Source organism: Leuresthes tenuis, unplaced genomic scaffold (genome assembly GCF_036924035.1).
Source record: "Leuresthes tenuis unplaced genomic scaffold, fLeuTen1.0.hap1 SCAF_8, whole genome shotgun sequence".
NCBI lineage: Eukaryota > Metazoa > Chordata > Actinopteri > Atheriniformes > Atherinopsidae > Leuresthes > Leuresthes tenuis.
Window position 1 is genome coordinate 13,997,502 of NW_027325362.1, and position 22,478 is coordinate 14,019,979.

Sequence of the window (22,478 nt, forward strand, 5' to 3'; positions counted from 1 at the left end):
CTGACCTAGTCTTGCCATTGACTAGCAACAAAAACCGTTTTAGAGTGTTATTATCAAGAAGGATATAGGCTTATTACTAGATTAGACAATCCATTTGTCTGGTCGTAGTCCCCTGAGATAGCGTTAACGTTAGCTAATTTAGCTAGCTGATACAAGCTAATGGACAAGGCATGCATTAAATAAGGCAAAGGTTTTAAAGTTTAAGAGTAAAGTAGAATTAAACTGTCCTGTCCAACTTTTAAGTTTTTAAAATAGCTGTTCTGGAGTTTTTGGCTATGTCTCAACAAATGAACCAAGTTGTGCATTTCCATTCTCCTGAATACAGGAGCACATAGTCTGAAAGCTCTAACTTCATATTTTGGGTTTGTCTCACTCAGGTTATACCAGGTTTTACCCTAATTTTGGGCCACCCTTAAAAAATTACATGTGCCCAGTGGTGGAGAGTAAACTAAATACATGTAACAAGAGTGCTTTACACTTGAACTTGAGTCTTCTCTCTTCATACCACTTTCTAATTGCACTCCAAATCTCAGAGGGGGAACTTTTTTACCTCCGAGCTGCTTGAAAAGCAGTCTTAAATCCAGCTGTAACATTTTCCCGTTGCCCGTAATGTCATGAATGGAACTGATCGTGATTCAGAATGTTTGTGTTTGAAGTTGTGCATTCGAACGTGCTGTGCACAAGCTTTTCTGTGGGGTTTTGTGTTTGCAGGTGACAGAGATGGCAGCCTCTAAATGCAAGCATTCACTGAAGAAAAAGGTCCCCTCGGAGCTCAGTGTGACCCTTATCAATCTGAGGAAGGAGAATACATATCTGAAGAAGACTCTGGCAGAGATGTCTCGTCATCATTCAGAGCATAACAAGCTTGTAGAGGTACTGAAACTACAGAGGCAAATGATTTAGGGGGCTTTTATTTTTGTTTTCCTTTTGTTAAAGTGAAGCACGTCAGCAGGCTGGGGCTAATTGTGCTAGATTCTAATTACTATCTACTTCTGTTGCTATTGAGTCTTTATTATTATTTTATATTTCTGTCATATTTTACTGTGGCTCATTTTAATTGAAGGCACTTTTTGGCTCTATGTTTACTTGCAGAGATTTCTCTCTCTTGAAACCATACGGCTTGAGAGTTGTCATCAGCCGGTAGCAAAGGATGAGAGAGCTACTTTGTCATCTGAGGTGCTGTGCCCAAAAGAAGGGAGCGTGTCGAAGCTCGTAAGTATGAGAAGAGAGCCGAGCACATCCAGTTACACCAGATAGATCGAAGAAATGAAGAACAAGCTTGTGTCTGCCTCAACTCGGTGTCAGTATCTCCAGAGCAAAGTTACAGGGAAGCAGGTATAGCAGGGCTCAGTTTTAACATAAGCGATTACAGTGCTGGGGGAAAATAAAACAAGCTTTGGTATATCTTCATAAACCAAAATCTTCTTAATGATACGAAACAAAGTGTTCGATTAATCTGAAAACTTACAGTGAATTCAACCTTTTTATGCAGTTATCCTTCTAAAACAATGACACTCATCAGTCATCTTAAGCCTGCTGGGCGATAAACAGTGCAACAGATATTTTTGTGTTTTTACCTAATCCAAAGTTTATATTTGGCATTGTGACTTGTGGGATGTGTAATGCCACAACCACAAAGTCAAAGGATTTAGCCAGCATTATTTTAGTATTCACTTCCTTTCCTTCTCTTCTCGTTTTAGGCCACTAGATGGCAGCAGTTGTTCTTTTTTTTCTCTTACACCCACATGAACCGGCAAGGAGCCCCAAGGAGGGATGTAGACTTAGGAGCATTAGAAACTATTTTTTAAAGAGCTTATTGTGCCCCCCAGTGGTCTTTTTTGTCATTGCAGCTGAGGATGTGTAATACCTAAAAGGAGTTGCTCATTCGCAAATGTCCAACGCTATAATGTTTTTGTTTTTGTCTCAAAGGACACAGAGCAGCTGTCCGCCAGTGATGGACCTGCCTCAGACCTTCAGTCTCAGCTGAGAGATGCAAGTGTTATGCTATTGGTTTCTCATTGGTTTTTGCTTGTGTGAATTCGTTTTTTATGTGAAGATATGCAACCGAGTGGAGTTCACGTGTCTTGCTGAGTGTTTTTTCTTCACAGTCATTTCCTTGGCACAGCTCTCTTTCTGTCAGACTCTTGTCATGTGCTTCCTATTCATTTGCTCAATCTTTAAAGGCCTTGGAGAAGAATAAGCAGTGGCTGGAATATGACCAGCAGAGAGAGGCCTATGTAAGGGCGGTTGTGGACAGAATTTTAGAGCTGGAGAAGCAGCTGAGAGAAGCCAATCAAGCCCGTTCCCAGCAACACAATGACGACCATTCAGATGGTGAGCCAGAGGGACAGTGGGCAGCGGACACTCACCACTGGGGCAACAGACTGTCACAACAAGGTTTTTTTAAGTTATCAAGACTGTGTCATAGCAGCCTCTTGACACAGAAATCTTAGCAACATGTTTAAAGCTACATTTATGTGAAAAGTAAAAGATCTTTTTCTGCTCTAAAGTTTGAAATGACAAAACATCCATCCATCCATTTTCCATACCCGCTTTATCCAATGTGCACTTGTTTACGCACAGCTGTCTCATGGTCCCACCACAGCATTTTATTCAGCTTACATTTAGACTTTGAACCATAACAACACCTGGATTCTTTTGTTCTTCAGCCCTTCTGTTGCAGATTTGCTGCTTTGCTTGGGGTCATTGTCCCCTTGCATGACCCAGTTTGAGCCAAGCTTTAGCTGTGAAACAGATGGCCTCACGTACAAATCGAGCATACTTTAGTATACAAAGACGTTTATGGGCAGCTCAATAGCTGCAAGATGCCCCAGGCCTGTGGATGCAGAACAAGCACAAATCATCACCCTTAAAACAAGCGTGGTTAACAGTTGGCATGACGTGTTTGTGCTAAAACGCTGTGTTTGGTTTTCATCAAATGTGGTGCTGCGTATTATGACCAAACATCTCCACTTTGGTCTTGGCTGTCTAAGAGACATTTTCCCAGAAGTCTTGGGTTGTGTTCAAATGGAGCCTTGCAAACCAAAGCTGTGCTGCCTTTTTAGAGAGAAGAGACTTTGTAATGCAACCCTCGCATACTTGTCAACTGTACTATCATGAACTTTAACATTTAACATGCATAATAAGGCCTGCTGAGTCTGAGAAGAAGCTCTTGAGATCTTTGCAATTCCTCTGAGCGTTGCAGTGTCTGGCCTTGGGGTGAACCTGTCAGTAATCTTTCTCGCTGTAGCATGCTTCAGACCAGCAAAACTTCAGATTTTATGGAGGTGCTCACGCCTGCCGATGATCAATTAATTGTCTGCATGTGATTAGCATCTCTTGGCTGCTACTTAACTTCTTAATTCCTATGGAAAAAGTGAGGATGTCCTGAGTTTTTTGTTCATTCTTGTTAAGTTGGTAATGACAGTGTAATATGTCACACGTTGTTAATCTAACAATGTATTTACTTACACTTAAGTGCTGGTAAAGAGCAGTTTTAAGGTATTGCGGTACATTCAAATGTTAGACTATGTTCAACATCTCTGAATGCGCAAGTGACTGTATAATGTTCTCCTCAGGCCTTCTCTTCTCTTTTTTCATTTTCACCTCGTACATCTCTCATTACAGACGAGCGACGGAGCCACTATGAAAACCTCCTACAGAAAGCCAAAGAGGAGCAGGAGGTGCTTAGGGAGCAGTTTGAAGTGACTCATCGGAGCCTGATAATTGCCCAGAACTGGTATGTATGCTGCAAAAAGGTGAATGTATACTATGTGTTCTCGGGTCCTGTTTAAAGCAGGAAAAGGTTAAATAGAGGTAAGCTGTCTGACAAGTTGATGTGTAGGTGCAGGGAAAGGGAGACGGAGGTGGAGCAGCTCAGGCAGCAGCTGCAGAGCGATAGTCTGAGCAGAGAAAGTGTACAAGGAGAGCATCGTGAGTCAGAGGAGGAAGAGCAATCGCTGGAGGAAGAGGGCAAAGAACTCGAAGTCAGGCTGAAAGAGGAGAAGCGAAGGTCAGCCAACTTTGAGCTGCAGGTACATCCGTCTCAAAAAATTGTTTTAATGACACTTTTATGTTATATGAGGGAAGAAAGACCTTTAAAAAAGACACAAAAAACTACTTTTTCTTAGGCAAATCTCTTTCAGAGATATATGCTAAATCGTCACCATGTGGACCAGGAAAAGATTGCAGACCTGACCAGACAGGTACGACAGGCACATTCACTTTGTATCGTTAACCCTCTTAGATTAGGGATGTTTCTAAGCCATCCCTTCCCAATGATGGCACAGGTTTACGTGTCTATACAAAGGATTGACAGTGTGTGTCTTCAATTGTGTCCCTACTGAAATATTCCAATCATGCAGTCACACAATCAAATCTTCAAATGAGAAAAAAATTCTTGATATTTGAAAAATGTGCCACACACGACCACACCGATGACACAGTTTTACAGATTTCATTGCAGTGGCAACTTTTTTTAATTCTAGATCAAGATTTCTTCGCAAGATCTTGAGGATGAGAAGCAGAACTGTTCATATTTAAAGAAGCAAATGGTCAAAATTCTGAAGATGCTGCCAAAAGCAAAAGGCCACGTGACAAAACAGTCAAAGGTTGGCACGAATAGACCAAAGGAGAGAATCGTAGTTTCTATCGTTGGTGAAACTTAAAGCTGCATTGAGATGATATTTAGACACATTTAGACGTTTTGTATCCAGTGAATATTCACTGTCCTTAGCTCAATTACCTCCTGCTTAGAACTGATCAGTGCTTGAAAAAGGCTGAGAGGAGCAGAGTTGCATTGTCATTTTGTCCTTTTAATTAAATCTTTTTATATTCAGGGGAAACTTGTAAAAGCACTGAGCGGTTACTTTCAAGTGTAAAAAAACAAACTAGTGCAGCTTTAAGTTGTGTTAAGAATCATAGACTCACTTGAGAACTTTTTTCAGCCAGAGGTTTAATCCTAATTGTTGGAAAAAAATGCTTTTTATAGCAGAAAAACCAGCAGGATCAGTGCTCAAGTGAAGAGGTGCAAGCCCCCTCCCCTTCATTGGCCTCCTCTGCTCACAGCAGCGGACTCAATGAAAGCTTCCTGGAGTGTCCCAGCTGCCAGGCTGAGTATCCAGCCACTCATTACCGAGAACTGCTGCACCACCTGGAAGGCTGTCAAGACTGAGCTAAACCCCTTGGAATCTTCTCAGTTCTGTGTCTTCATAAGGATTGTTTTTATCCACGACGTGTGAAAACAGGTTCGAGTTAATAAAGTGCAGTGTTGAGTTGTTTAGATACTTTCAGTGAGCCTGCAGAGTTCTTGGTTGGACGCACCCATATGCTAATGATTCAATCAGCAAATGTGCAGTTGGAATAATAAATACGGACAAAGCTTCATCTGTGTCGTTTTGTTTTATTTTCCCAGCCTTATATAGAAGCTGTGAGCACACAACAAACAACTACATTTTTATTTAAATTTCTATTTCTATTTCTACACACTCCTAATATGTCCACACAGAGTGAAATCTCTGTATCTGCTTAGGATGTGTGAGCTAACTTGTAATTTGATTTAGAGCATTAAAATGTTTCGTCTAATTAGATTCCAGCAGATAATTTGCAACAGACACAGTTATGATGTTCAACAGCTGGAAAGAATCTTGCCGCATTGCAGTAGAGAATCGAACTGACATGAAGTTTAACTACACGGCGGAAGGCATGAGCTGAAACAACATACTGTAATGTTCGACTTCTGTTCTGCTATCACAAAGCAAACAGCATTAACAGGTCTTGTCATCGCCCTCCACCTTTCCTCCCCACATTTTCTCGGTTCACTTCATGGGTTATCCCATCTGTTCTCAGTTCACTTTTCAGACAGTATCCAGGAGTGGATAATTATTATCCACGAGGGCATGAACCCCCCACGCTCTCCACCTAAAAAACTTTACATATTTTACATTCTTCTCCGAACTGCAGCACTCAGATAACCTTGTTGTGGAGACCCTGGTTATCACAACCATCTTTCTGGTCTCAGCGGCAGCGAATGCTGGAGCCGCAGTCCTGATAACCTGTGAACGCAGACTGCTGGCCAACAAGGCCATCCTGACTCTCAGCTTGTTTGCGGCTGATCTGCTGTTTGTCAGCACGATCCCTGTCATGGTGGCAGTGCGTTGGACTGTGTCCTGGACGCTTGGGTGTACGGCCCGTCACACACTCCTGTACGCCATCTGTATGAGTGGCAGAATCAGAATGGAAGCTGATTTCCCCAAACAGGTACGGATCAAAGAAAACTCCCCACCATAAACGCACATCTTTCTGTATATTTTTGTGCTTTCCATATAGATAAGTCTACAGATCTGTACTCTCAAGTGGCCCAATGCAAATACAGAGATACCTTCACTGCCAGGGGCTTCCTTCTGCCAGGAGTCATGATTATTTTCAGTCACAGCAAAATATTACAGGTGGGTTTATCTAATTCTTGACTGGTTAAGACAGCAGGGAGTGATGAGGGGGACTTTAGGATCAAGTCATTTTAGCCACTCTTTTAAAGGACAAAGTGGATGCTTTCTGTCTTTTAAGTGTTTAAAAAAAAATCCAATTAGAGTACTTGGATGGCTTCCAGCATGTTCGATGTGAACCTGGCCAAGACTACAATGGTGAAGTTACATAAGTGCAAAATCTGCTGTGGAGAAGCATTTATAGATGGCACCATGAAAGCTTGTGAATTCCACAGAAATACTAGCTGACAAGACGAGTTGCTGTTTCCCAGAGTTTGGCAGAAAAGAGATATTCCAGTCTGATAATGATCCAAAGCACATTGCAATTACAGCACAAGAAGAAAAATATATTAGAACAATGTCCTGATCAAGTATATGCAGTGAACTGAACCAAAAAGATTACATAAAGATGCAGCGCAGATCAAAAAGTCGCAGATACTATGCTATATGTGTGCTATAATTATTCATTTAACAATTAATGTTGACTTGATTGACACTGCTTTTTGTACTCTTTGTGCATATCAGTAATTTTACAATCACAAAGGGCACAGAGCTATGAGTGCCTTGTGAATGTGAATGTGTGTGGGAACAGATCTTCCCTCTGTCAGCTGTCAACATCAGACAATCAGTTACTCTGATATTGACATAAACATGTTATAGACAACACAAAATGATTCGGAGAGGTCATACATTGATTTTATCTCTAAAAAGACCTTTTTGATGTGCCGGATCATCAAAAGTACTTAACTACGAAGACAAGACTATATATAAACACTATGAACAAGACTATGGCAAAACAAGGCTATGGATAACAAGACAATAATTTAACTGTGGCAAGACTATGGGGCAGGAAATCAGACTTAGCTTTCGTGATTGTGGCATGAAGGGTAGGTGAAGATTCTGCGATGAATGAGAGGAAACCAGGAGACTAAATGCTGTGGAGGGAGTGATTACTGAGTGGGTGCAGCTGATGACAGGGAAACAGGTGACATGAGTGAAGCTGATGGCAGGGGGAGAAACATGACAAGAACATAAAGAACCTGAACATAACAATAATCAAAACATAAACTGACAATACTGGCTAGAAACTTCCTGGGTCACATATACATCTCGTCTGCAAGGTTTCTTTTGGGTGGCAACTTTCACACTGGCTAATTCAGCCCTCAATCCCATCCTCTACTCAGTCTGCCAGTTCAAGAGCGGCTTGCGTAAGCCCTGCTGCGCCGCAGACTGGACGTTGTGCCAGTGGTCGGACACCAGTGATACATCCATCATCATGATTGTTGCATCAGATTGGATATTTCTACTAAGGAAAAGCAGAACAGCAAATCCTGTTCACATCTCTATATTTGTTTGCTTATCCCTCATAAAGGCTGTCCAGCAGCAGAAGTCCCAGGGATTCTTGTGTGCTATTTTTAAGCTTGTAACACATAAATAAAGCTCATGAGAGTCTAGAACAATGTACAAACTAGTAAGTCCAATGTCCTTTATCTGTTGCAGTCATACTGTGTGTTCTCAGTTGAAACAGCCTTAGTTTAATCAATAAAAAGCCGTTCCACACAAATGGACAAAAAGGTCGCTCAGAAACATCAGATGAATTGCTGAAATGAACAGTACTCCCATTTAAATTATGACTGGAAAAGATCCTTTTTCAATCAGTTCATCTGGAAAAAGAAAGATTTGTGTTGTATGTCTTGTTGCCAGGAAAAATTTAGAAAGGGCTGCCCAGAAAACTAAAAAAAAAGTAGACATTTAGACAGCAGTCCCACCTAATCCTGTCAGTGGTTAAATAAAGCTGACATACAATTTAACAGAAGTATGTGGCCTAGAAGTGCGAGTACTTGTAGCTGAATAAGGAAAATTAAACCACAGTGCTTCCTGGCTGAGTAGTTATTTCACTTTGCCAGGTGTTACTGTATGATTGTATAAACTCCCGTAACTGCTTGAAAGGTTTTCCATTTTTTTCTTTATTAAAACAAATGCAATTTAAGTTCAACATGACTACACCATTTTGTCAACGTAAATAATTTGCTCTCTTTGAAAGCTTCTCAGAAGCCATTAAGCATTTGAACACAGCTTATGTCAGTTTATTAATATGATTACGTTGTCCTCCTGAAATCATTGTTATATATCAGTGGTACCTTGTTTCTAAAGTTACTTTGCCAAAGCAGAACAGGGGGTATTTACAGAGGAAATTCAGGAAAAACCTTGTCATTGTTGCTCCCTGCCCTCTTAAGAGTTCAGGCCATACCGCAGGAGTCATAACTCACCTATCATTACCTACCATTTAGTGAGGGTTTCCCTCACTAAAATGACAAGTGCAGGGGTCCCTTTAAGCCACTTTTTAACTTTTGTTATCTGGTGCAAGGTGGGACCTGCAGTAGTCTGTCTACAGAGGAATTTGGAAAATGTCTTCGTAGGATCTTGAGTCAACAATAGACATCTGAGGGGAGCATCTGTGCAGCCAAACAAAGACATTGCAGAGCAGTTCCTCGGGCAGCTCTGCAGATCGTTGCAGCTACTTTGGCCACAAGGCCCTTAATACAACACACAGCTGTCCACAAACCTCTTCAATATGACCCCGATTTTACATTTGAGAAATAGATTGTCTGACATTGGAAATTGAAAATTGAATCAAGAGAGTCAAACAACACAAAACCTCTGTATATTTGTAGAGATATGGTGCTGTTTGGCCCTCAGCATCCCAAGTCACGACAGGCATTCAGACGAACAAAGCACATGTATACCGATTTTCTCTTTTTTCTTTTTTTTTTCATGTATTCTAGCTGGTTTTGACAACATAGTTTCATGCTTATTTTCAAACAAAGAAGTCAATCAGTTGCTTTAAGTCCAGCTTTTACCCAATCTACATATAATTAATTATTAATCAGATTTTAGCTTTCAGCTTTTGATTTCGTTTTCAGCTTAAGTGATTCACATTTCTGATCCAGCGCAGGGATAATCTTATGTGGAATTCCAACTGAGCTAAACTGAAAGAGCTGGATCCATCTGCTGTTTATTTTCATAGTTTGTTAATGGGATGAAATTTAAAAATCCCCCCTACATTCCCCCCTAATGGGGGACACAACTCAGTTACAGTAACTGAAACCTGCTGGTCAGAATAGAGCTTTGTACACCTACAGCATCAGAAATTCTATGGCTGCATAAGAAATATGTTGATCTTAAGTATTTTCAAGTGAAGAGGCATATTAATGTCACATTTTGATATATTCATACAGTGGTTATGGGAGACTAATCCCAAAATTCCATTAAAATAGTCAAACAGAAGCTCACTGTGGTTATGCGCTTGCTGGACACTCTGTGTTCTATTCTGTTGATGAATAGTGACATTCATGAAGCACAGACACTACCCATCATCTATCAGCACGACAATAATATCCAGTGTTCTGCATTCTGTCAAACAAACGCTTATGAGAAAATACTTTTGTTGCTTTGGGAGCCCATCAGCTTCTCTAATTCATATCTATGTTTTCCCTCAAAAGAATCAGTTTCATTCTTTCACCCTTCCCTCTGACTTAATACACGAGCATACCGCAAAGGCTCCCAGAGCATGATCCCACTCTACTAAACCCTGCTTTAATTTCTATAAGTAAAATGGTGTTATCATGGTAAACTTCTGCCGGATGTAGAAAGGTGTAATCGAATCAGGGACAGAGGGTCTGCAGGTCCGGAACAGTGTATTTGTTTAGGACCTCTTAAAAATCCCTGCATATGCTTCTTCCCAGAAAGTTCTGACGTAGGCGTGCCTGGAGCAGTGAGTAAACATATTAATCTTACAGCTCCAGGGGGAAATCTGAGGCATTACAGGGTGAAGAAGAAGAAACCATATAGGGCTCCCAGAGGACTGGTGCACATTTGTCTGGCACTGAAAAAAGAACACTGCAATAAAAGTGTGAGGGGGGGGATGTTTTGCAGCAATGAAGCAAGCAAACGTGATGTTTTTCAGAAAGGCAGAATGAAGAGAGTGACCTGTCATTTGTGTGACACGCTGCGAAGAGGACTCATTAGGTTGAGGCAGAGCAGATGTCTGGATGACAGGAGGGCTTCCCCACACCCCTGCATCACGGGTCAGAAACACTGTGCATCCTGCAGTCACCATGGAAACCACGTAAAAAACAGGAAATACACCCAAACTGCGCACATTTCAGATTATACATGCACGAAACGCTTTGTAATGAGATAGTATCATATTTATGTCCAACATCAGGCTACAACCCATTTTAAGTTGGTCTCCAACCGCTTCCCGCATAGACAGCTCGTGTGCGTCTGCGCCACGGGGATCCATTCGCTGGCTCATGTCAGGGTTTCATTTTCTCATGCTGATTCACAGAAAATTGCACAATTTCGCTCCTCATTGCGTGAATTCCCCCCGGAGCTTAACGCGGAGCGAGTGGCTTTTGCTGAAATCATAGGCGTGGTTTTGGATGGAGATGCTCCGTCTGCTCCCGCTGGGATCCCCACCTGCCCTCACACCGTGTTTGTCACAGCGCCAGCTGGCGTTTTCCTGAGCTGCACACACCACAGAAGACAAACGGTTAGTTTTCTTTCCTTTTTTTTTTGTCATAGAGGATATACATCTATTTTTTTTTTTTTTTTTTGGGTGGGGGGGTTTGTGGTGTTGTGTTATTGCAGCGTTTATTACCTCAGAGCGGCGGCGCGCAATACTCGGCGGAGATAAACAAGAGCGGACAGCGAGTGGCCTGGCCTCCAGGCAGCAGCAGGAAAGGAACCGCCGCAGACTCTGGTTCATGTGTAGGGCTGTTCGACGCGCAAGTTGTGCCCACAGCGGTTTGCAGGGATGGAAAATACATGCAGAATAACCAAAAGATCGCCCTGGCTTGGCGTACTTGTGGTGGCGTCGGTTTTCCTTTTAGTGGACAGCAAGAGAGCCAGGCAGCCTCGCTGTCCCTTGTCATGTACATGTACCAAAGATAACGCGCTGTGCGAAAGCGCAGGATCGATCCCTCGCAGCTTTCCCTCCGATGTCATATCACTGTAAGTCTTTATTTTTTCCCAAGTAATAAAACAAACCCTGTGAGTTCCATTCCAGTTATGCACAGAACACGTTGGGCTCTATGTGCTGGTTAAGACTTGTATTTTTTGGCTGCTGCTGCATAGTAACATAGTAATACATATCCAAGGAACAGACTGCCATAAATGCTCGCTGAACAGTGTGTTTGTCATGTTTCCTCCCCCTCAGATCTTTCGTCAAGTCGGAATTCACCGAAATCCCGAAGGAGAGCTTCATCCACACCCCTGCCCTGCATCTCCTGTGAGAAATCTCTCTGGAGCTTTTTGTTCCTTCGTCTTTTATTGCGTGCTGTCAGTCCCCAGTGAGCTGATCAACGCCATGTTTAATGTTCAAGACATTTTCCTTCCACTCATTGCAACACATAATACTGTGGATAATGATTGGAGTTGACAAAAAAAAAAGAAGTTAAATCTATCTTTTTGAGTGATTTCCCCATTTCATTATTTTCATTTCATGGTAAGCTTGATCGCTGAGTTGGGCATTCATCCAAGTCTTGCCTTACATTTTCCTGTGCATTTATGTGAGTCAGATCTGGCTTCAGAGACAGATGTGTCCGAGGATAATTCCTCTTTTTTAGAGGGGAATCCCTGATTCCGCTGTCTTAAGGGTACTGACTGAGCCTCTCAAACGAAGGCTGTAAGACTGCTGGAATCCTCAGAGAGCACTGATCCCTATCTTGGAAGTTTTGGGGTTAACATTAAGAACAAATGCTTTCTATCAGTTCATTGGTGACTGTGGTAAAATATTAACCTGAGGATCCCTCTGCACAGCCTCTTCACAGCTAACAACCTGGAATCTATAAACGAGGATTCCTTCCTTGGTCTTCCTCATCTCGAATATCTGTGAGTTGATGATACATGTTCACCCTGGAAACCTTGACTAATGAAGAAGAAAGTCTCCTTTCTTATGCATTTACTCGACATGTTTTTCTTATTTCAGATTCATAGAAAACAACCAAATCAAGTCAATATCACCACATGCTTTCCGTGGACTGAAAACCTTAGTGCATCTGTGAGTACATACATTTTAGCACTTTTACAAGCGCTGCTCCAAAGAAATGCCACAGAGACATTTCTACCAACCCTGTGCAGCTATTAGTTTGATTATAAAGCAAGTCCTGCAGCTGCCAAAAACAACTATTATATTTACATTTTATTACAGGTATTTTATAGACAACAAAGTAAGTCAGTGAAATCTCTTATCAAATAAGTCAACTGAACACAAGGTCCTGAGGACATTAAAAGAAAAAAAGAAACACACTCAACCAACTTTTTAACAGTCGGGTCTACTTTCCTCCTTCTGCTGTGGCAGAGAAAGCCATAAAATGGCTGAAGAGGCAGATCTAAAAATAACTTAATGTTTCCTCAAACCCACAACAAGCAATGTTCCCTCTTTTACTTTCAGCATGACAACGTGTGCACACATTCTTCAGCAGATATCAGTTGAAGTGAAATGCTATACTGTATAACCACGTTAGAATGTAATGGGATCACGAAGCTAGGGGGTGGCGCACTTTGAATTGATCATGAAATTTGAACATTAAGCAAAAGCGCTTTGTCTTCCTCATCAGGAGTCTGGCTTACAACAATCTGGAGACTCTTTCCAAAGATTTGTTCAGTGGTCTTGAGGCCTTGACAAAAGTGTAAGTATGATGTTTGTTCCCAAAAAGGAAAATAATCATATTGAATTTACTGCATGTGATTGATAATATGTTCTCCAGTGATCAATGAGCATGGTCTTCTAAATATAGACTAATGTATCATTTATTTAATTTCAGTCAAGGCTTGACAAATGCATAGGCCGCTGGTGCTTTTAAACCCATTAAAATTATATGCAGCAGTGAGAGACGGAGACCGTTTGCAATCTATCATCTGGTGGATATTTTCAGACCTCCGTTTTAGTTTCTCTTCGATACAAAGAGAAGCTGTGAGGACCAGAGAGGACAGTCACGCCTCACTCACTGCAACTTTTAACAAACAAACGAGTTAAACTCACCGAGGGAGGAGAGTGTTCCGCTCAGCTTTTTAGCGTTGTGGTGTTCTCCTCTTAGAGACCTGCGTGGGAACCAGTTCACTTGTGACTGTAAGCTGAAATGGTTGGTGGAGTGGATATACAGCACCAATGCCACAGTGGATCAGATTTTCTGTAAAGGCCCAGCCTCACTGCTGGACAAGAAGATCAACGACCTGGCGCCACAGTCCTTCGACTGCATCACCACAGGTGCAGTACCAAACAGAGTCGTGTTTTAATTGGTTTTCTCACAGTCATCAAAGCTTCTCTGGACTTTTAATGTTACTCTGAGTGTGTTTTTGTTTCTCCCACAGAGTTTGCCTCCTACCAGTCCCTGAAGTTTGAATCCATATCGGTGGAAGCATTTTCTTTCGGGATTGACCAGTATGTGGTGTTTGCCCAGCCCTTCATCGGGAAGTGCAGCTTTCTGGAATGGGATCACGTTGAGACGGTCTTCAGAAACTATGATGATATCGACAGTAAGCACATGTCATGTTGTGAATGGGCTGTGTGAGTTTTAACGGAGAAGTGACGGAACACTGGATGGAGACATGCATTATCTTATTGTTCCATCTCCCCCTCAGGCACATCCACAGTGATCTGCAAACCTCTGGTCATTGACAACCAGCTCTTTATCATTGTGGCTCAGCTGTTTGGAGGCTCGCACATCTACAAGCGGGACATCTCTGCTAACAAATTCATCAAGCTGCAAGGCATTGACATCCTGAAAATCCGCAAACCAAACGATATCGAGACTTTCCTCATCGATGGAGAATCTTTCTTTGTCATAGCAGATAGCTCCAAGGCCGGCTCCACCACCATCTACAAGTGGAACGGAAATGGCTTCTACTCCCATCAGTCCCTGCACCCCTGGTACCGCGACACTGATGTGGAATACCTGGAGATCTCCTCTAAACCTCACCTGATCCTGTCCAGCAGCTCCCAGAGGCCCGTCATTTACCAGTGGAACAAATCCACCAAGCAATTTGACAGACGAACCGACATCCCAGAGATGGAGGACGTTTACGCCGTGAAGCATTTCCAGGTCAAGTCTGACCTTTATATCTGCCTGACGCGCTTCATTGGTGACTCCAAGGTGATGCACTGGGACGGGGCCCTCTTCAGAGAGCTGCAGACTATGCCCTCTCGAGGCTCCATGGTATTCCAGCCCTTCACTGTGGGCAGCTGGCAGTATGCCGTCCTGGGCAGCGATTACTCTTTCACCCAGGTGTACCGCTGGGATGCCAAGAAGGGTGAGTTTGTTCGTTTCCAAGAGCTGAACATCCAGGCGCCGAGAGCCTTTTCTCCAGTTTCCATAGACAACCGTCAGTTCCTGCTGGCCTCCAGTTTCAAAGGGAAAACTCAGATCTTTGAGCACATGGTCATTGATCTGAGCAACTGAGGGATACTTTTTTCTTTTCTTTGGTTAATTGGTTAGTTATTTTTGTGATTTTGGTACCTGAAGGCCATTCCTGCACATTCAGTGCTAAACTACTCAGAGTGTTGATCCCAACTTGAGGACAGCACGCACTACTCCTTCCTTGTTTTTAAAACCTACTGAAGTCATGCACGATAAATTCAAAGACAAAAGCACGCATCTTGAGCAGATATTTGTCAGAGATGCGTGCATTTCAAGTTTTCGAGTCATTTATGCATGAAAGCCCCCACACAGGCTGTCTGTTACCCATTACCTCTGACATAGGTCAAGTTTTTCTTTTTGTGTGTGCGCGTTCATCATCTGACACCGCTCAACAACGTTTATACATTTGTAGTCTCGTATGTACAGAAAGAAATAATAGAATTGTACTTTTTAACCCGTCGACATGTTTAACTGAAAAATTCTGCCAAAATGAAATGTTTACATTTTTCTCTTTCCATTTGTATGCTACAAGATTTGTAAATTAAGATTTTGTAAGTTGAAGAGGGACCATGGCAGTCGGATTCATATTTGTTCAAGGATGACAGAAAGTTACACTAAACATTTGAAAACTATCAATAGAAATATTGTGTGAGATTCTACCTGTATATCCTTGCAACTTACATTTTTACTGTCATTTGTTCGTATAATGTTTCAAGTATTGACCCGTTTTTCCTAACTGGGAACTACCGGAACTATTTTCAGCACTTTAAAAAGGCACCAAGATAAAAAAAAGAAAAAAAAACTGAGGATACTGTTCATAATCTTTATGTTTAACTAACATGTATGCAAAATACATCCCTTGTGTCATGAGTAGGACTAATGTCGTGTTACTTTGAGTCAATAAAGGTTAATATTTCATCGGAGCTTCCTGCTGTGTAGCATTACGTCGCTTCAGTGGTACATCCTGACTCTCAGTCCTTAAAGCAAAACGGCACACGGTCGCGCATCTACTTTGTAGACCTGCACTTTTTTGACGAGAAATCAAATCGAATGAATACAAACAAATAAAATCCTTTTATTTTCTCCACAAAGTGCACGCCTCAAATCTACAAAGCAGCACATTACAATGTAATGGAATAAATACAATAAAATCCGTTGAATTAAAAAAAAAAAAAAAAATACAAGCAAGGATATACACAAGTACCTGCACAATCACACTGACAGCAGGACTAAATCAGGCTCCTTAGAAAGGCTCCACAGCAAACTCTCAACGACAGACTTCTCATGCATCCTCTGTCCTTTGGATAGACATCCAGTCCACTGCTTTCTAAAGTCGACCAATTTAAACCCTGTGTTTTTGTAACCGAGGACTACCAAACTAACATGAGAGAAAGCCCTGGTGCATACTCTCATGTTCATACACATCACCCTGGAATACTTGTGCAACTGCAGCGGGAATCTCCAAAATCACCTCGTCCTGCTGCGGAGAGAAAAATAAAGTGAACACATTTTCAGTTTCAACTGAGGTTACTACTCAAGTCTATGTGGTGCAACTTAGTGTTGTTTCGTTTTTCTCCACAGGCAAAAATAAAATAGAACGTAAAAGGCAAGGGAAAGCATCCCTTCATATGCAACAAAATAATTTAGTGCTCTTTAAATAAAGTTCAAAACACTATTTTCATACGGTGGCTCTTACAAAAAAAAAAAGGGGGGGGGGGTGGAAAAAAAACTCACAGACTGAAAGAATAATGCTCTAAAAGACATCAATTATATTAGGAAAGAACTCAATCCCATGAAAAAAAGACAGTATTAACAGTAAAATTCTGTACAGAACTCAAACTCAATATACAGTACAGTACCTGCAGATGTTATGCATACAGTACAATTCTCTTTTTACATAGTTTTAGTATGGGCTCCAGCCTGATCGATATACTGCCTTAACACAGGTGGAAAAGCGGTTATTTTTTAGCTTACAGTAATTTTTAATGGTTATTCAGCAAGGAGAATAGATTTCGAAGTAGGCGATTAGAAAAACAGACTAAAAACTTTATTGCAGGATGATCTTCTTGAGTTGCATACTGCATGTTTTACATGCCTGCTTCCTCTGGCATGGAGCAGCAGGCTGATAGAGAGAAAGAGGGGGCCGGACGGAGGAAAAAATTAAAGGACATGGAGTTAGCCGTTTCTGCCATCTGTCCATCACAGAGGTTAAATCTTGTAGTATCTCTCTGATCCACTACCCTGCACAGTACATTCGTGGCCAGTATTGCACGTTACCAGCCAAGTCCGCCCTGATTCTGCGTGGTGAGAACCTTCAGTGCTGATTTTGTCCGGTAAGTCAGCACTAATCCAGTGATGAGATGAGACTGTAACCAGAGCTCACCAAAGACTGACTGGGACTCCATCTGCTGTCACAGTTTGAGCTCGTTGGCAATTTTGCAGGCGATATTCTTAAAGGCAATGGATGTGCCCGATATCCTCTTGAAGCGCACGCCGTTGAGCGAAAGGCGGGGCAGCTTGCACACCTCCATCTCCCACTGGACCAGGTTGTCCTGGCGAGCGTCGCCGTGGACGCAGAAAAGCAGGAAACGTTCGCGCTGCTCGTAGTCGCAGCTGTTGGCGTCCAGAACTTTTCTGATCTCTCTCATCATGTCAGCAGGCTCCATGGAGGAAGTGGTCTTCATGCTCCAGGTGAAACGTAGTGAGCGGGGCTTGGAGTCCCGACCGCCGTCCTCCTTAGTGTCCCCAGATGCGCTCCTGCAGATGGACAGATGGACAGAAAGAGCAGAGGTGTTAAAAGGAGGCAGAAGTCAGCTGCAGGCTCTCTATGGAATCAGTTTCAATCAGTTTCTCACCTCGGTGTTTCTGTCCTGGCACTGGCTTCTCCCTCACTAGGCACCCTGAAATAAACCAGGAATAGACTTAATTCCATGAGCTAACATGAACCCCCCCCCCACCCAGTACCAACACCACCCCAATCATCACCGGACAAAGCAGAGGGTGTCAGGCATCATGCCAGGAAAGAATCCACACTCCCAGTTATCAGAGCTCAGCACACAATGAGGTGAACTTTTGAGGAAGATTCTATTAAAGCTCAAATTAACCATGTGTATCATCCCACCGAGTACCATACCTTTCCTTAATCCCCACTGATGTGTTAAGAGTGGAAAAGTGGTTTAAAAAGTTTGATTCGGCTTTTGCAATTTGCCTGTTCTCTTCTCTTAAGCTCAGCACGAAGACGGGGGTGAGTAAGGAGAGGACAGCTTGCAACTTGCGGAGCAGATATCTGGTAGCTTAGTAGAGAACAAGCTGGTGAGCCGTGAGGTTTAGTCATAAAGACACTGGACACAAGGGGAGGAGATACGCGGCATAACAAGGGTGTCAGTGGGAAAAGATGTGCTGTGGTGGGCAAATAGGATTAGGAACATATGGGCTAGGGTCATAGTGGGCACAATAAATATTTTTTAATTACATTTTTTGGACAGAGGGGGACAAGTGCAGCAAGCTTTATGATTTCCTACCTCTGGGTCGACCTGAAAGACAGAGCTCTATGCGGGGAGAAAAGGAGAGAAAGCTGTGAGCTTCTAGCAGATGGGCCAGCATGAAGGTGACAAAAGGAGCTAACTGGATGAGGAGGTTCAGTCAGCAGAAAGTAACCCAGTACGACTTCTTATTCCCGTGGTTTTTTTTAGACCATCATGGCTAAACTAGCCTAAATCAAGTCTTTGAAACTGTATAAAGACAGCCAGGCAAATCAAATGTGTAGCCATTTGTCTTCACTGACCTGCGGACAAACTTTGAGGTGATCTTGCCGATGATCCCTGTTGAGGTTCCCCTGCGTTGTTGTGCGAGAGCCCCCGTATCGTGTGACAAAGTGGGCGAAGCCGGAGGGCCGTTGTAAGTAGCACTGCGACGATCTCTGAGCTGAGCTCCGTGAAACGTGCTGCGACTGGTGGTACCCCGGGGGAAACGGTTCTTCTCTGGGGTGCTAATACTGTGTGCAGAAGGAGAGGTGGAAGGACCGCGCGGGGAGGAGCTGCAACAAGAGCAACCGTGTATAAGACGATGGAGCAGGAGCATCAGAGGCTTCTATACACCAGCAAGTTCAATGTGCATTAAGTCAACAAGCTGCCAGCATCAAAGTCTGTGCACTTTAATTAAAAATACACACTTTCTGAGATCTCGCTTCAGCCACTGTCGGTGCAAACGTTGGGACTTGCTGCTTACCTGGATTTAAGCTCAGTATTGTCATCAATGGGGGGCAGTGTGCTCTTTGAAGGATGCCCTGACGATGACATGGACTTGGTGTGACGTGGCCGTGTGGAGCTCATTGTAGTCGATGGCGTGCTCCCTGACACCTCAGTTAAACTGAGGATCGAAGACAGACAGCATTACCAAACAAGGGCAAAACTGGGACACTAAAACATGTTCATATGCACACAAAATAAACAGAAACATGGCAGGGGCAAGCTATCAGAACACAGCGAAGTCTCATACCGTAGAAAGGTATGAACACTGATATTCACCTGCTGTCTTTGCCATTGGGAATGGCTGAATAGCGGTCAGTTGAAGAACGTTCACATACGTATGTGTTCCTGCGAGTCATTGAACCATTGGTCTGCTTGTGTGGAGAGACGTCAAAAAACATAAAATGAATACAAAGAAAATACAGAGATATAAACCTCTTAGTCTACTTCAAAGTGCCAAGATAACAAATACTGTGAGAAGCGATGGGTGAGTTCCCTAAAAGAGAACTTAGGGGAATACCCACAGTATTGGGTAGTTAACTTGCTGAATAGTACAAAGTACAGTTGCAGTATATAAGAAAACTATCACGTGAAAGTTGAAATACTGCAATTTTAAGTATTCTACTCTGCATTGATATTACTATACTTACCACATAAAGAATGCTTGGATTATACAACTGAACCTAACTACTTAATATGAGGTAAAGCTAAGTTATGTGAAGTAGTGTTTAGAAGAATTTAGGAAAAAAAACATTCCACTGTCACTAGACTAATGTGGCTCTGTAGAGGTGCAACTACAGTGTTCCAAATATGGACCACCAAAAACTCATTAGGCATTTCATTCAGGCAAAAATATAAGACACCTTTTCTTAGCCTAGAAAAAGTTTGGCAAGCTGTTATCATGGCTGCCGTTTAGATGTGTCGGTCATTCCACACAGCTGGGAACCTTCCTGAGAATCGACTTTTCAGCCCCACCCTCTGCATCAGCTTCCTCACCCCCACAGCGCTCGTAGCTTTCTTCCTCTCCTGCACCCCCAGTGGTGAGGCGGGAACATCCCCTTTTGAAGTGCTGAGCTCTAGCCGACGTGCTCCGTCCCACTCCTCCCTGTGGTCACTTTCCACACTCAGGGCCTGACCACGCTTCGAGTACGATACTGCTGGTGGCACTGAGGGACCCACTAGAATCGGTACACAAATGGCAACGGATTTCTTTGAAATGAAATTCATGAGATACATTTTTAAAAAAATCAGCAGACAATGACAGTGTCTTTGTCACAGTAACATCAAGCAAAGCCACCCAAAAGCAAGGATTTACACATGGTCCAATCTGTCAGGTATCAAACACGACAGCAACACTTTGTTTCATAACATGTACAGCTACAGAGGCCAAGGTGAGCAGGTACGAAAGCACAGGTTTTCCCTCCTCATGCTTTGAGGTGCTGTTCCAGAGGGAGCTGCAGGAAAGCAGCCAGCCAGAAGATGGCGCCACATATGATGGCTCCACATGAGACGGGAGGAAGCTGCTACACAACCGGTGCAGTTTTCAGGTTGAGTCACTGATTTGCATGTAACTGACTGTAAAAAGTTGTGTCATGTTGTGGAAGCAGCATAACTGTTAAATCTAACATGAAATGTTATTTTTGTAAAGCTGGATCAGTGTTTTTTTTTTTCCAGCTATCTAAGAGTATCGGTAAAGCAGGCGGTGCTCTCCTGTCTTGCTCAGAGGGACATCAGCATGTTAAAACCCTGTTGTCTGATCGTGCAGCCAATCATCAGTGACTGAGAGCAACTTCCCCCAACACGACACGCAACCAGCAGCACTCTCAGAGCTGGGAAGGACGACGTTACTTTACTTGGCTTCTCTACGACACCACCACCACCACCATCATCATCATCCCCACCATGATCACTGTAGCGACGCTGCTTCTGATTGGCCGAGATGCTGCGCGTGACCTTGGGATGGGCGGGAGAAATGCTGGAGCTGTTGTTGATGTCACTGGTTGGCCGCTGTCGCTGGCCCAGGATGCTGTTGGTCAGAGGCTCGCTGCCCTCAAACTGCAACATAAAAGCATGCAATGAGGGTGTGGTCATTGTGGTCAGGTGACAGGAGGCGGTGGTGACATGGTTAAGAAGTAAGGCACACTCACCTCTGGAGCTTTCCGGCCCAGCAGCAGGTAGGTGGCCATGACATCATCGTACTTCTGGCTCTGTAGAGACTCATTGATCTCATCTTTGGGGAAACCCATAGTCACCATGAGCTCTGATGGGGGATGGGATAAAAGAAGTCAACAATCAAAGTGTGGCATGAGAAATACTGGCATCCGCACACACCTACACACACGCACACACACCTATTCTGGACGTATCACTGAAGTCCGCTTCAGGCTCGATGTAAGGTTTGAGCTCATCCTCGTCGTGGCCCACATTCATCCAGTGGTCTTTCATGATTTGCTAATAAAGCAGCAAGAAAATCAGCACTTGCATTTTAATTGCTGATCATTAATCATTCATGACTCTTCTGTTGAATATACAACATGACATGGCAACATATGCTGCAAATGACAGCAGTTAGCTGAGAAATGCACAGCAGTAGTGTAATCAGCTATTATCGTTGGTGGAGAAATCTTTACTATTGAGCTGCAGTCTTGTTCTGACTGCAGGGGCGGTGTTGATCGCGAGAATAATGAGTGTGAAGTGACAACTTTATACTGTTTGAAAAGAAGGAACCAACCTAAACGTGAATAAAGGAAGCAGAGAACACAAACTGAATGAGATCTGATACAAGCAGTCTTTAATTTAATCATTTCTGAATGCTTCCAACAAATAATTACCCAAGAGCCATGTTTGATCATACATAAGTAATGTTTCCCAATCTTCATCTGACAGGCTATAAAACTGAAGTGTTCCGTTTGTTCACAATTAACAACAGCAGCGGTGATGTGCTTCCATACAATGCACAGTAATCTTGCTGTAAATCATTAAGACTGACTGCTTGACTTAAGCCGGCTGCCATGCAAAGCTTTTCCAACAGAGAGTCGGTACAGATGTAAAGATGCAGCGTCAATGCAAAACGCTGGCAATACCTCCAAACTGCCTCGTTTGACAGGGTTGAGCACGAGAAGCTTCTTCAGCAGGTTTTCACAGTCTGTTGACATGTAGAAAGGAATGCGGTACTTTCCTCGCAGCACCCGTTCCCTCAGCTCCTGCACACCAGACAAACAGGGAAGAAACCAAATGAGGAAAAAAAAAGGCAACAAAAATCATCAACGAAAGGAGGAGCGTTGTTAGTTTATTCAGTTCAGGCCCTTTGGATGCAGAGAAGCAGG

The 22,478-nt window shown here is 42.9% G+C and overlaps 4 protein-coding genes across 10 annotated transcripts in view; 3 read left to right on the forward strand and 1 right to left on the reverse strand.

Moving 5' to 3' along the window:
- Nucleotides 1-226: 226 nt before the first annotated feature.
- Nucleotides 227-5,340, forward strand: LOC140313495 (centrosomal protein of 55 kDa-like). Its single transcript, XM_072391602.1, has 9 exons — nt 227-873; nt 1,093-1,255; nt 1,851-1,860; nt 2,057-2,421; nt 3,628-3,739; nt 3,845-4,034; nt 4,131-4,205; nt 4,488-4,610; nt 4,994-5,340. The coding sequence occupies exons 1-9, from the start codon at nt 721-723 to the stop codon at nt 5,171-5,173; spliced, it is 1,371 nt and encodes a 456-aa protein (XP_072247703.1). The 5' UTR covers nt 227-720; the 3' UTR covers nt 5,174-5,340.
- Nucleotides 5,341-5,901: 561 nt separating this feature from the next.
- LOC140313496 (free fatty acid receptor 4-like) lies at nt 5,902-9,278 on the forward strand (the record flags this gene model as incomplete). Its single annotated transcript, XM_072391603.1, is given in 4 exon segments — nt 5,902-6,258; nt 7,557-7,604; nt 7,606-7,730; nt 9,269-9,278. Coding segments are annotated over 4 exon segments (540 nt in total), but the record flags the coding sequence as incomplete, so codon positions are not given.
- Nucleotides 9,279-10,781: 1,503 nt separating this feature from the next.
- LOC140313015 (leucine-rich glioma-inactivated protein 1-like) lies at nt 10,782-16,086 on the forward strand. The gene is made up of 8 exons (XM_072390939.1): nt 10,782-11,498; nt 11,704-11,775; nt 12,306-12,377; nt 12,475-12,546; nt 13,106-13,177; nt 13,586-13,755; nt 13,860-14,024; nt 14,130-16,086. Exons 1-8 carry the CDS (start codon nt 11,302-11,304, stop codon nt 14,945-14,947), a joined length of 1,638 nt encoding a protein of 545 aa, XP_072247040.1. The 5' UTR covers nt 10,782-11,301; the 3' UTR covers nt 14,948-16,086.
- The window catches only part of LOC140313013 (serine/threonine-protein kinase MARK1-like), a 30,037-nt gene continuing 23,523 nt past the window's right edge, over nt 15,965-22,478 (reverse strand). The window contains exons 9-19 of one of the 7 annotated variants that reach the window (XM_072390936.1): nt 22,236-22,355; nt 21,504-21,603; nt 21,300-21,412; nt 21,054-21,207; nt 20,149-20,330; nt 19,432-19,526; nt 19,133-19,273; nt 18,690-18,941; nt 18,427-18,453; nt 17,761-17,805; nt 15,965-17,662 (exon numbers count right to left, since the gene is read on the reverse strand). In XM_072390936.1, the coding sequence (XP_072247037.1) occupies nt 17,317-17,662; nt 17,761-17,805; nt 18,427-18,453; nt 18,690-18,941; nt 19,133-19,273; nt 19,432-19,526; nt 20,149-20,330; nt 21,054-21,207; nt 21,300-21,412; nt 21,504-21,603; nt 22,236-22,355 (1,575 nt within the window). In that variant the 3' untranslated portion in view covers nt 15,965-17,316. Of the gene's footprint in view, nt 17,663-17,760; nt 17,806-18,426; nt 18,454-18,689; nt 18,942-19,132; nt 19,274-19,431; nt 19,527-20,148; nt 20,331-21,005; nt 21,208-21,299; nt 21,413-21,503; nt 21,604-22,235; nt 22,356-22,478 lie in introns of all 7 variants that reach the window. The other 6 variants (XM_072390933.1, XM_072390932.1, XM_072390937.1 and 3 more) reach the window with 6 other exon arrangements.

Coding starts and splice junctions, on each gene's coding strand:
- LOC140313015 (XM_072390939.1), top strand. CDS start 11,302: ATGGAAAATACATGCAGAATAACCAAAAGATCGCCCTGGCTTGGCGTA. Junction 11,776..12,305: donor ACCCCTGCCCTGCATCTCCT/GTGAGAAATCTC, acceptor CCCTCTGCACAG/CCTCTTCACAGCTAACAACC. Junction 13,756..13,859: donor CTTCGACTGCATCACCACAG/GTGCAGTACCAA, acceptor TTTCTCCCACAG/AGTTTGCCTCCTACCAGTCC.
- LOC140313495 (XM_072391602.1), top strand. CDS start 721: ATGGCAGCCTCTAAATGCAAGCATTCACTGAAGAAAAAGGTCCCCTCG. Junction 874..1,092: donor AGCATAACAAGCTTGTAGAG/GTACTGAAACTA, acceptor GTTTACTTGCAG/AGATTTCTCTCTCTTGAAAC. Junction 4,611..4,993: donor ACGTGACAAAACAGTCAAAG/GTTGGCACGAAT, acceptor TTTTTATAGCAG/AAAAACCAGCAGGATCAGTG.